Genomic DNA, 14,049 nt, shown 5'->3' on the forward strand with positions numbered 1-14,049 from the left:
AGACATCCTCACTGATCCTTAAGTCCCATCAAATCACCAGGTATGTCATACCTATTGCTATTGCTATTAGAACTATAATCCCCAAAGGACAAGGTCTGTGCTTCCTCTGCTCAACACTGGCCACAGTTCTGCATAGCCTGATCCGACTAGGTCGAGCAATACTTGTCCCCTCTCTGCATCTATTGGATTCGGGCCAAGGGACAGAGCACAGTGGGCTCAGGCCCAGGACTGGTACCTGAAAACACACGCTCATAACACAAACCTGAGGCCTATCATTTAGCTTCTGAGACACCTCTAGTTTCCTGGACACAAAGGATCAGCAGAGTTTATGGTCTGCCTCCCAGAGAGAGTCTCATTAAATCTGCAAGTGGCATTTGGTGACAGGGACTACAGCTCTATTCCCTCCAGGTCAAACTCAAAGGAAACTGCTCTGTGTGGACAGGTACTTAAAGGAATGGTGCTGAACTCCTGAAAACCCATTTGGTTTTGATCCCCCCAGAACAGGGCCCACGCCACCCAGCATTCTGCTTTCATCCCTGTACTCCAGCCGGAGGTAAATCTAAACCAGAGCCCCCAGACGGTGCATTGAACAGAGACTATATTTACCCATCACCAAATTGTCTTGACATGTGTTTAATTACTTAAATGCCTTTAATCCAAAGCCTTTTCTTCTAACAAAATATAAACCAGTTCAGCTGGATGAATGATAAACCAGATGTTTACAGCACACAGCATGGTCTGGCTTTGGTCGAAATAATTAAGACATCGTCTCCTGAGTGGGGAAGGGAGATGCCCAAAGCATACATTTGTGTGAATGCTCTTACACAAAGTGTGTATGAAAATGTAGCTCCATCAATCTGTAATTTTCTGTCCATGAAAAGAAAACAATGACTTCCATACGGAGGAACAGGAGAGGTGTCTGTCCTCCTCTGACATGATCAAGGAGGCTTGGATTTCTTTCCATGGTAAAGTGCAATTTAAAGGCATTCCATGATGGCGTAAACTCCCAGGGCCCTGAAAGCTGACTTCACATTATGATTAAGGAGGCCTCATGGGGCTGGACCAAGTTTGTGATGACTCACATGTTACCGCCACCATGCAGAACCCAAACTCACAAATATAATTAGCCACTGAACATCATGTGTGCATTAGTCCGTAACCCCTCATGTCTAAGAGTAAATTAGAGAGAAATTCCCTATCTAGACCTTTGTAAATGTCTCTTTTAATATTCACACCCTGAATTATCCTGATGTCAGTGTGTCATTTGTTCCTGTTGTAACCCTAACTGATTCTCTGGAGTGGCCCCTGTTCTGTCTTTTATATTATTTGCTTTCTTTGCATGTACAGTATTCTCTCACTTATCACAGGTATTACATTCTAGACCGCCCCCCGCGAAGTAGGAACCTTACATTTATTCTACACTCTTAAACCTACGTAACTTTAACAACATACGTATACAGTACCGCAAAATCCCACAATATAGCGAAAAACCCACAATAAATAATTAAATATAATATTTTTAAAAATCCCGCGATACAGTGAGGCCACGATAAGTGAACGGCGATATAGAGAGGGGCTACTGTATCTCTCTTGCTAGACAGCCACATGGCTTATTTCCTCTTGTCCTCAAATGTTACCTCAAAAGTAACCCCACAGAGGCAGAGATTGCTGCCTGTTGTGTTGATTTGTTCCACTACTCTATTCCCTAATTCTAGGATATAAATGACACATACCACAGTGTTTAATAAAAAATTGTTAAATGAATGAATGGATCTAACATTGGGAAGACCTCAGCTTCCACCTCTCTGGGAAACCTTTCCCAATATTTATTTATTAATTGATTAAAGAGCTATGAAGAAGAGCCAAGAGACCCCAATTCTATGAATTGTTAACCTTGGGCACTGAGATAATCACTCTGCTATGGAATTAGTTAAAACCTGTTGAACCTACTTTGCATGGCAGTTTACAGGGTCAAATAAGCTAATGAGAGTAAAAGTGCTTTAAAAGCATACTACTACACACATGCAAGGGGTCCTTATTATTTGGTCCTTATGTATTGGTTACCGTAATACCTTATTTGCACAGACATCTCTTATCTGATTATATCAGCTCTCACACCAGAGCACCCAGAAGAAAAAGTATCTAGATCTCATAAAATCCATTCTCTAATGTTATGAACCTTAATCACAGCAGAATCCTTCAGATCCTCCTTCAGTGCATTTCCACTCTCTCTTTACCCAAAATTTTAATAAGCTTGTTTTTCTGTTTCCCAAAACAGCAAAGCAAAAAAGAAATAACCAAACTCAGGAAGGGAACAGAGAATGTGAGGCAAACAACTCTAGTAATATTTTGATAACCCTTGAAGAAACATTTTAAAAAAACTTATGTTCATGCCGATGATTCTGAATCATCCAGAAAAAGTTATGTATGCATTTATACAGGAAATATATGTTGATTTAGTATACATAAGAAAGCAGAGAATACTATGGAAGGTTTTAGAAAAAATTTTATACAAAAAGATGCCGCTGAGGACATCAAGAGCTAAACCACTAACCATATTCCCCTTTCACTTTGGCTCAAGGTCAAATTTGCAGCAGCCCAACTGCAGAAACCAGAGGGCCTTATGGTTTGAGTATTTATAGTCAGTCTATTTTTTTTCCTTCTAGTTTTGACATTCCACTTTAATTTGTGCTTTTCCTGTTTTTTATTTTTTAATTTATTATTTATATTATGCTGTTTTATTGTTTTTCTTGTAAGCCACCTCAAAAATTTTATGGAACAATATAGGAATATAAATAACTTAATACATACAACCTGTATACAGATCAATGCTTTGCTGAAAGTCATTCAAAACAATGGGTTTTCCACAAAGAAAAGAAGTGATGATACTAAAAATCTGAAACTATTTCTGAACTATTATAAGCATTAGTATATTTTCCATCTTCTATTTTTAATCTTTATTATCTTTCCCATCTTTTAATTTCCACTGTAATTGGGTACAATGGGAAAGGGAATAAGGCTTTGTAAGTTACTCACGAAAGTACGACCGCATAAAAGTTAATGCCAGGAGTGAAGCATCAACAAAAATACCTCAGAAAACAATTCTAAGCACTGCCCTATTCTTCTTTATTTCTTCTGTTGATGAAGCAATAATCATCTGGAGAATCTAAGTCAATTCTATGCCATTTGTGTTTCTCTATACAACCAGAGAGAAGGGCAAAAAAAATCAAAATTTACCCCATGGCTCAAAGCTCCATATTATTTTGAGGCCTCACAGTGTTTCCATATTTTTCATTCTTTCTGATCTTCTAAGTAGGATAGTTTAACATGGCCAGAGAGCTTAGAAAGTACATGATGTTTCTAGACAGAAGTCAAACAATGTGAAAACTGGCCCGCAGGGTTCTCCTCTGCTAGGAAGTAGAGAAGTTCAGTCATATGTCCCTTGTTACAAAGCTAATAAATCAGCAGCAGCTACTATGGAACTACCAGACATTACTTATTTTGGGGAAAGGGAGTTAGGGCTTCAATGTGTGAATCTGGGGCAGGGGAAACAAACATCAAGTCCATAGCAATATGCAACTATTAAGGAGTTTGCATTTTATTTAAGAGAAATGTGGATCTATTTTACCATTTCAGGGCCAGTGAAATAATCAGATTTGCATTTTTAAAAGCTCATACAAGCTGCATTTTATAGAATGTGTTAAGACACACAAAACTGGGGATAGGAAGATGTCTTAGTGGTTGGGAGAGTAGTTCAGGTAAAAAAGTGCAGTTGATGTAGACTAGGATAGTGGCTGCAAAGAGAAAAATTTACCAATTTCAGAGATGTTTGAAAGGTCAGTCAAACCAACAGCATTTGGTTATAATTTATGGCTTGAGAAATTGAGAGTTAGTATTTATCAAAGTTTGGGTTGCACAGATGGGAGCTGTGTGGTCTCTCAAAAGGAAACCTACATGGTCCTTTTGGTTCATATTATGGGATGGTTTTGCAGGGTGTCTGCATGAAGATGTTGAGTATGTAGTTGGGTATTTACTTTTGAGACTCTAGACAGAAAATAACTCATCACTTAATTTTCATAATGCTTACAACACAGACAATAGGGTTTTAACTTTTATTGTACAGTCAATTGCTTATTTAAGACTTACCTTAAATTATATTAAATAGCACTAAGGAAGAGACTTTATAATATCTGTTAGCCTCAGTTTTTCTTAATTTTTCATTTTTTTTTTTTAATTTTTCATCATTTTATAAGTGAAGGAAAACTAAGGCTAATAAACATGATATAGCTTGCCACAATCTAACAGAATTTAGTGGAGATAGAGCTTAAGCTCACTTCTCCACTTTTCCCTACCAAGGTCCTAACAGAAGTACTTTGGTGCCTCAGGACCTCAGGTTCATTATATGTCAAAAGAAGGTAGGCTATCCTTACCAATTCAAGAGTCTATAAATTGATGGCTAGATAACTATTGGATGTGGAGCAACAGACTTTAATGACTCTATCTAACTCCATTTCTGATTTGTGGCATCCCAAAAGTAGTAGAAATAGGAATAGAATAAGAAAACCCAAGTTGTACACCCAGTTCTGACAGTGACTCAGTACGGGACCTTGGACAAGTCACTTATCTTCTTTGTACCCATTTGTAATTGAGATGAGAATTACTGACACGCTTCTTTCTCTCAGGCTATGAAACTAATATTAAAAAAATTTACATTGATACTTAGATACATGTATGGAAGTTCATTGCTTCCTCCTCTGTGTTCCCTTTTCACTCTGAATGTGTCTTTATTATTGTACCTACCAGATTGCCTTAGAATTATCAGTTTATATGTTTGTCTGCATGGCTAAACTAAGAGCCCCTCAAGTGTAGAAATTAGGTCATATTCATTTTGGCATCTCTCAGTTTCTATAACATCATTTGACACATAGCAGCTGCTCAAGAAATGTTTTCTGAATGTCAAAAAAAGAAAAAAATTTTGAAAACTACTCAACAATAACAAAACCCTTAAGATGCTTGACTTTGAGACATCACCAAAAAATCAGATCCTCAAAGGGAAAAAAATCAGCGTTAAAGCAGAGGGTTTCTAATGATCTTTCAACACTCTAGAAACTGTCTCTCAAAATAAACTTAGTTCTTAGGGACATTACAGTTTACAAAACTAACAGCTTCCTATTTTATCTTTACAAAGGCTCTTCAAAGTAGATGTTATTATCCCCACTTTACATAAAAGGAAACCGAGTTGTCAAGAAGTTAAGTCATTTGTCCATGGACACATGAAGTCAGGAACTCAACAGCTAGTGCTATGAGACTAGCTGGGTAGTCATGTCTAATTAATTTATCAAACCAAATCAACTCAACAGAATGTGAAAAGCAGAGAGCTAGCTGTATTGGAGCATAAAGATGATTCAGACACATCTCAAGGACTAGCTTAAGAGTCAAAGCCATGGACACAGATAATCAGCAAGAAAAAAAATTGAGTCTGCTGAGTTCCAGAAAAAATGGCATTAAAAGAGAACTTGTGGGACAGTGATGTTTGGTCTGGGGATGGGCAAGAATGAGATCGTGGGAAGGACATTCATGTGAAGGGAAGGGCATGAGCAAAAATAGAGAGGCTAGCCATCATGTTAACAGGAAGAGAAGCAGTGCAGGGAGAATGTACAGGAGAGAGAGGGGATGAGATAGAAATGGAATATTTGATGTACTGATTTTAAGATTCTGGTGAACATCTCAGTGGAGATATCAATCCAGGATGAAATTGGTGGAAGAAACAATAAATAAAAATACATGGTTATGAGTCATCATTACAGGGAGAGAGTAAGGAGGACAAAGAAACATGAAGACGACATCTTCTGGTTGTCCTTATAACAAGGACAAATGGCTGCTCAAAACGAGGGCTTCCATTCGTTCCATGGAATTGAACTGGACTAATTAATTACCTCATTCACTCATGTCCTTGACTTATAAGCACCATGCTCCAGACAAGTAACATTTCATAGAAGATTTGATTTTTAAAACTTGGAGTGTTATTTGAAATTTCATAGCAAGATGAACACATCAAAGCAAGCTCAGTCATACATAATTGCCCCTTTGGGAGGTTCTGCACTGTTTTAAAAATGCGATCACTATACAAAACCTGCTCTGATTCCTGCTTCAGTACAGGTCCCCTGGTACGGAGGCAGCTTAGGAGCCCCATGATAACCTCTCCAATAATGGCTGTTATTACTGTCATCACTATTTCGACTTCATTGCCTACCTTATGCGCTAGATTTGCCTCTAAATAACTTTGGACTCTTTTCAATTTGAAGCTGCCTCAAAAACCACAGATTTGTCACCACAGAGTTTATTCTGAAGGAAGTTCTCTCAAGGGTTTCAAAAGCCATTCTGAGTGATGGTAGCACCTTTGGAAAGAGAGTTCAACCTGCAGAGTGTTTCATGTGGAAAGGACATATGCTTGTGTGTGTAAGCTCACATTTTTTACCCCTGCTATTACATGTGTCTCTGTCTAATCCATCAGCATCTGGACTGCCTGCTGTATACTACAAGTTCCTCACATTAAAAAAATAAAAAGGAGAAAGAAAGAAAAAAACTAAAGGCAATCAGATTCAGCCAGATTTGGTGACAATAATGCCAAACTTAAAAGAGGCACATTCAGACTAATGTGTGGCCCTACACAAGTCATTCACCCTCTCTGGGGGTCAGTTTCTTCATACATAAACTGAGGGGGTTGGACTGAAGGTCCTCTAAGATGTCTTTCTTCTGTAATGAAGATCTGGGAGAAGTTAAAGCAGTCTGGGAGCTGACCCAGCCCCACCAAGAACTGGGCACCCCCTGCTCCTGGAGGGCAAGGCAGGGTTTCCTAGCCTAAGTGAAAGCAGCCTCCTCCCCTCTGTGTGGGGCATTTGTTTGTTTTGTTCTTTGCTGCCCACCAACCGAGCTGTTGAAAGGACAGCTCTGGCCCCCTCAGCACCGCATCAGCTCTATGCCCATGGGTGGTGGAAGGGGTCCTTACCCATCGTGTTGTTGGCTCGAGAACAGGCTGTGCGCTTCAGGATCTCATGCACCTAAAACAGACGACAGCAGGGCTGTGAAGACCTGGACCACATGCGTCACCACATGGGGGGGCAGACAGGGGACCAGGCGGCTGAACCCATTTACAGGGAGAGGGAAGCCAAGCATGTGCCAAGCTCATGGACTGCTTGTCAAACCCACTCAAACTTGAGTGCTTTGAGGAAACAATCATCCCCCCCTCACACACACTGCCCACCCTTCACCCCACACTGAAAAAATTAGGAAAGGAAAAGCTATAAACCGCTGTTACAGTAGGTGAGGAAAACACACCAAGGAGCCAAGACCCCGTAGTGCCCCTGGGGGGAGATCAAGAGGAAGAGTGTGAGTCACACAGGGGGTGGGGTGTCTGCCTCCCTTGGGGGAACCTCACGGAAGACCAGGAGGAGGATGTCCTCACCACCGGCCCTGATTAGTGCCACACTGGGGAAAGCACAGGAAAAGGAGGCAGACAAATCCAGCTCTAGGCCTGGTTCCTAGCAGAGGGGTCCTGAGCAGGTCCGTGAGGGCTTGTGCCCGCCTCCGTAATGGGGCTGTCACAGAGCTGCTTTGAGGAACCAGGACAGTGCTTTGCAAACTGGAAAAGGACCACCTACATGTTGGCCGTTGGTACTATTTTTCTCTGTTTTTCTCCTGAGTCCTCATCTTGCCTCCGCAATCAGAATGTGTCAGACACTTCCTCAAGACTCCACATCTCCAAGCACATCCTGGGCCCCCCGCAGGCTGCCTGCTCAATGACCACTGCATGCTGTAATGGACCAAGCAAGCCTGACTATGGGGTTTGCAGGAGACTGCCCCTCACATGGGAGAGAGGGGCGCAGAGAGTACCCCTGGCAGAGAAAACAGGGACACAGGTGGGCCAGCATAAGCCTGCTGGCCCGCCACTATCCTCCATGGGTTCCAAGCCTGTGCTGGGCTATGAAGAGATGCTCAGCAAGAACGTCTGTTCTGGGACAAAGAGCTGTGCTGTTCAGATGCCCACAAAGAGGGGGTACAAGGAAGACATTTAGAGATGTGAGTGAGGTTCCCCAGGGCAAAGCAGACCCCAAGACAAAACTCAAGGCTTTCCCTTGCTCTCACAGTGTAGAGTGGACTGGCAAAAGGGCAGGAAGCAAAGGAAGAAGTTTCCAGAAGAGAGGAATGGGAGTAGTGATACTCCATCATCATTCACACTCCCATATTCCAGCCACAGACCCAGAGGGAGTGGTCAATAAATAACTTCTAGCAGAATGGGGCTCAGGAATGTTTAATTCATTTATAATACAGTACAGTAATTCAACAGCAATAATAAGAAGATTTATATGGCACTATTATTTTACAAGCATTTTGCAATTATTCAAGTAATCTCCACAATACCCTACAACTCCCTCATAGACATGAGACTCAGATCAAGCCACAAGAAGATTTAAGTGGCTGATAATAGCATCAACCAAAAAAAAATTAAAGGTTTATATTGTTTTTCCATCAAAAGATTCAAGAAATCATATACCTATTTTAAACCTTCCTAAAACACTAGGCCAGGGGACCTCAATTATTTTCTTGCCCATCCTACAAATAATGAGTCAAGGCCATGTGTTCAGCCTTGGAAATGTTCTGTATATTTCTCTAATCACATGTGCACTTTTATCCTTCTTATCACCCTATTGACTTAGAAGTTGTGCTAAGTGTCTAACCCTCATTCCTCCTCCTGTTGAAACTTAAGTTCTTTCTTAGGATCAATGGAAACACCCTGCCAAGTTTCCTCTATGGCATGAGTACATGTCCAGCATTCCTTAAGCTGTCTTTTTCTCCTCTGTTCTTAGGGGGGTAGAGAATAAACTGATCACTGAATAAACTGATCATCCCACAACTCAGACTGGGGCCACGGGGTCACAAGGCATATTACAGATTTTCACTGGAGTCCATCATTCTGCAAAATTCAAAAACTCAACTTCAAGTTTTTCAGGCAAAAAGATTGAAGAAGAACCTCTACAGTCATGAATTTTAGCTTTCTATTGAATGGGTTGATAATTTTATTCTTGGATAGACTGGCTAGTTCTAGCATTCCCTGTGACAAACGTGCACAGGACATCCTTGGGGGTGGGAGAAAGAAGCCTGGTGGTCCAGCAATGAGTCTTCATTCAGACTCTAATGATTTGTATGAATAATTTTTCAACTCATTGCTATGCAGAGCCTGTTTCCTGAGGAACTAAGAGTCCTTACCAGCTAGGAAAGTTCTGCGATTCCAAGAAGGAGTATAAGTGGAGAACTCTAATGAGAAGACATTCCTCTCAACCCTAAGTGAGGGCAGTTGTTTGCTATTTCTTTTGCTACTGGGATCAGAAAGCTCCCGGATACTTCTTTCAGTTGCTAAGCAACTCCAAACAAATAACAATAGGAGACAGCAGGGAGGGCAAAGGGATGCCCTGCCAAACTGGGTACTTGGTCTCTCCCCACCCCTTCCTGGGCCCACCACATCTGGTTGGGCACCTGGTTAACCTGTTTACTCACAATGCGGCTACGGGTGGCATTATCAAAGAAGGTGTCCTTATCCTGGATGTTGTACCTGGAGACACCAAGAAAGCAGAAGGTTAACTCATTTTAGTACCCTTGTCCTGAGACCGCTGTCACCCAGGCCCAGGGCAAACTTTCAGAAAACAACATAGCAAGATGTGTAAGACATACCCCTCACACACCCTCACAATATTTATATTCTTCTTGACCCAGTAAATCTGAAAACTTATCCTAGAAACGTATCAAGGGAAAATAAATTAAATAGAAGAAACAAGTTCCATCAATAAAAATGTTCATCATGAAATCACTTTTAATAAAGTTATGGAGATAAGATACAAACCTATACAATAAATTATTATGCAGCCATTGAAAATTATGACTATTGAAACATTATAAATAGAAAATTTTTATACTGTGATAGAAAAATACTGTACTATGATAAGTTATAAAAATAAAAGAATGTTAAAAAGATTACTGTGTACGGACAAAGTATAAGCACAACAATAACAAAAGAGAGTATAGTTTCAGGGTGTTGGGATTATAATTCTTTGTTTTTCAAAGGTTCATTTAGTGTTGTCACAATGTCACATCAGTTAAATACCAGACTCCTAATTATGCAAGGTCTATATCTATTCTAAACTTCAAATAATGACCTTTCATTAGGACACTGTTCTAGAGGATACAGAGATGCATTAGACATGCTACCAGCCATCCAGGAGCCCGGTCACTAGGGTTGGTATGTTTCCAAATAACTGATGCAGAGTAGAACATGATAATATGTAGACCATTGCTATGAAAACTCTGAGAATGGAGACCATATTTTTGTTGGAAAGTTCAGAGAATTCTTCAAGAAGATTTGAAGTATCACAGAAGCTGAATGAATGGAGTTGTATGGGAGTGGGCATTCGACGCCAGGGCTGGCATGAAGGCAGGCGCAGGGAAGGGGAGGCGTGGAAGAAACACAGAGTGCAAAAAGAACAGCATGCCAGGAGGTCAGCATGCCAGTTCCAGTACAGCCACTTAAGGCTGTATAATCTTAGACAGACCCTGGACCTTGGCTTCTTCTCTACAATAACAGGATAATTATATCTGAATGGCCACCTCACAAGGGATTGCCATACCATGATTTATAGAATACATATTTTGGTCTTCACTGTTTCTGGCTCATAACTCCCAAATCCTTTGGAATGTCCAAGCAGTCAGAGCAAGCATCTTTTGTTATGAAATTTGGTCTCTTGTCCTCAGTTCTTGAAATCACTTCACAGCCATAAAGATGAAATGGGTGTGTGTTATTCATAACAAGCCCCTTTCTACAACCACTGGGTTTACATCAATGAGCTGACTTTTGGAAAGCACCTTAGGATGGAGGCTGGTTGCCAAGGGAACTAACTGTGAATAGGGGTTGGAACTTTCAGTCCCACCCCCTGATTTCCAGGAATGGGAGAGGGGTTGGAGGTTGAATCAGTCATCAATGGTTAACCATTTGATCACTCATGCTTATAGAATGAAACTTCCATTTAAAAAAGGGGGGGAGGGGTTTCAGAGAGCTTCCAGGTTGGGAAGCCAGAATTCTCCCATGTGCCACCTGTCAGGCTCCACCTCCGCAAGGACAGAAGTTCCTTCATTTGGGATCTCACACTCTGCATCTCTTCGTCTGACTGTTGATTGGTGTCCTTTAATACCTTTTGCAATAAACTGGTACTCTAGTGAGTAAAATAGTTTCCTAAGTTTTGGGAGCTGCTCCAGCAAATTAATCAAACCCAAGGAGGGGGTCATGGGAACCTCTGATTTATAGTTAGTCACTCAGAAGCATAGGCAACAACCTTGACTTGCAATTAGCAGCTGAAGTGGGAGGAGGGGGAGTCTTGTAGGACTGAGCCTTCAGCCTGGGAAATTTGATGCTATCTCCAGGTAGACAGCGTCAGATTGGGTTAAATTGTAAGACACCCAGCTGGTGTTGGAGAATTTCTTGGTCATATGGGAAAACCCACAAATACATTGGAATTGGTGACCAGAATTGATATAAGAACCATAGGGAGGGGGGATTCAATGAGGGAATATGTGCAAAAATAACAGAATCATTAACTAACATGGCAAAGATGGGTAGGAGATATTACCCAATGACAGCAGAAGTACAGGTCCATGAACACTACCTCTTCAAAAGAGACAGATCCTTGTATGTTCTCTGCCTTTCCATACCCCTTCCTTTGTCTCTCTTGTTTAATTCTCATCATTCCCAATAGTATCTTATTTTCTCATTTTCTCCTAAAATGGAATGAATGCTTGACTGCTGCACCTGCCAATTCCCAACCACAACTCTCCCATTCAGTTTCCCAAATGACCATCCCTGTGAAGAGCTCTTATTCCTCTGTCCAGGGTGGGATGTGGGGAGCGGATCTCCTCAGAATCAATAAGTGCATGAGTAGGCAGCTGAGAATACAGAAATTCAGAAGCTTTATCTGCCTTCTCTCTGGTTTATCACAATATGTTAAAATTCTATTACATTGGAAACTGGGCAGAATGATTCCCCCACAGAAGGTAAACAGGTATCTGAGTTCTAAGGTTTATGGTCTTCTCCCTGATTCTCCATCCATCATGCAAAATTACTGAAATGGCAGGTTTCTCTATAAGTCACTGAACAATTATTCAGGAGTTATTCATGTTAATCTCATGTAGAGAAAGGAGACGCAGGAAATACTTCACCATGGAGATGCTTCCTCCCTCTCTCCCAGGCACAAGGTGTTGACTAAGTGGTGCTTGACTTTCTTTCCCATCCACCCTCACATCCCTGCCCTGCAGTTCTAATACTCACAGGTACATTTTCTCCCTGGAGAATGGGTAGGAGAGGTTTTTCATCGTGTTGTTACTATGGTCTGGAACTCTGGGCTTCAGAGGTGAGCTGAGCTTCTGCAGAATCTCATTGAACTTCATTGTAATGCAGCCTTCTGATTTGATTTCATACATCTATGAAAGGCAAAGCCACAGGTTTGAAAGCAGGCCACCCACATCCAACACTCAAAGAGGAGTGACTCACCAACCAAAGCTGCATGGGGCCCAGATCCTCTGGAGGAAACCATTCTGGGGAGAGGGGGAGACTGGGAGAAATAAGAAGTAGGGTCCTTCCCTTCCCCAGCTGATTTCATAAGGACTTGGGCTCTGGACTCCCTTTATTTGTGTAAATGGAGGTGACCAGTGTAAAGAAATTAGCGAGGAGTCCAAACTTTCTATATGACTTCGTTATATCATTGTAAGAGAAACAGAAGACCTACTATGAGAGAGTCACTATCCTGAAGCATTTTATACAAATTTGCTCCAAATGCACACAGCAATGCAGCTAGATAGAAAATATTAGTTTCATATCATAATGAGAAAATTAAGGCTCAGAAAGGGTCAGCAAAGATCACACAGATAGTGGGGGACTGCTTGGATTTAACTTATGTGAACCTAATCCAAAGTCCATACTCCACAACTACGTCATGCCCCTGTGTGATCATGTAGCATCACTTTCTTTGATAAATGAGTCTGCTTTCAAAGTATTAACCATCTAATGAGTATCTGCCTTGAGTAAGACATAGAGTTAGTACCAAGATAATCATTGGTATTCATAATTCATATAGCTTTTTATAATGGACAGAAAGCTTTTGCACACCTTATAGCTTGTGGTCCTTCTAACTTACAGATGTAGTCACCGAGACACAGAAGTTGTACTCATGGCAAAGTTGCAACAGATTAATGACAGGCACAGATTTTTTTTTTTTTTTTCAAAAGTGATGTCTCTATTCCACCCCCTTAGGTTTGGGTAGGCTCTGTGGCTGCTTGGCCAGTCTAGCAGAAGTGACTTCTTCCACTTTCCTCCTTTAGGAAGAGGGGCAGCTCTGCCTTGGTCTCTTGAAGCCCTGAGCCACCTGGAGGAAGTCTGCAGAGAGAACTCAGAAAGGAAAGGCCTGGGCTGAGCCAGTGTCCCGGTTGCCCTCCTGTCCAACATAACCCCAAGCCAAACACCACCAAATTACCTCAGTCAACACCACATGGAGCAGAAGTATCATCCGATCCAGCTCTGCTTAAGCTGCTGACTGAAAACTTATAAGATCGAATAAAATGACTGTTTTAAGTTACTAAGTTTGGGCTAATTCGTCATGCTGCAATAGATAATTAGAACAAGAGCCAACATCCAGATCTTTTGACTTGAAAGCTGGTTTTCTCTTCTATCATGATATCCTCAAATTGCTTAAATCTAGACAGGCAGTAAAACATGAATGGAATACTTATAAGATAGATGGAAGTAAAAGCCACAGAAGACATACAACGTGCTTGGAGGGTTCAAAGAAAGGAGACAGCACAGCCAGTTGAGGAATCAGAAAAATGTTTTATAGAGGGAGTAGTATTTCTGTTGACTTTAGCAGGAAGGTAACTTTCCTTTGTAATCAGTCTGTTCTTTAATATAATCATGATGAGAGGCAGGGAGGGAAAGAACCACCCCTTACTAACAAC

At 41.1% G+C, this 14,049-nt stretch overlaps 1 protein-coding gene across 1 annotated transcript in view; it reads right to left on the reverse strand.

Moving 5' to 3' along the window:
* The window catches only part of ANO2 (anoctamin 2), a 302,275-nt gene that overhangs the window by 205,705 nt on the left and 82,521 nt on the right, over positions 1-14,049 (reverse strand). The window contains exons 4-6 of the mRNA XM_090275378.1: positions 12,371-12,522; positions 9,556-9,610; positions 7,010-7,061 (exon numbers count right to left, since the gene is read on the reverse strand). Of these exons, the coding sequence (XP_090131504.1) occupies positions 7,010-7,061; positions 9,556-9,610; positions 12,371-12,522 (259 nt within the window). The remainder of the gene's footprint in view (positions 1-7,009; positions 7,062-9,555; positions 9,611-12,370; positions 12,523-14,049) is intronic.

Source organism: Furipterus horrens, unplaced genomic scaffold (genome assembly GCF_987537825.1).
Source record: "Furipterus horrens unplaced genomic scaffold, mFurHor1.1.pri manual_scaffold_4, whole genome shotgun sequence".
In the NCBI taxonomy this organism is placed as follows: Eukaryota; Metazoa; Chordata; class Mammalia; order Chiroptera; family Furipteridae; genus Furipterus; species Furipterus horrens.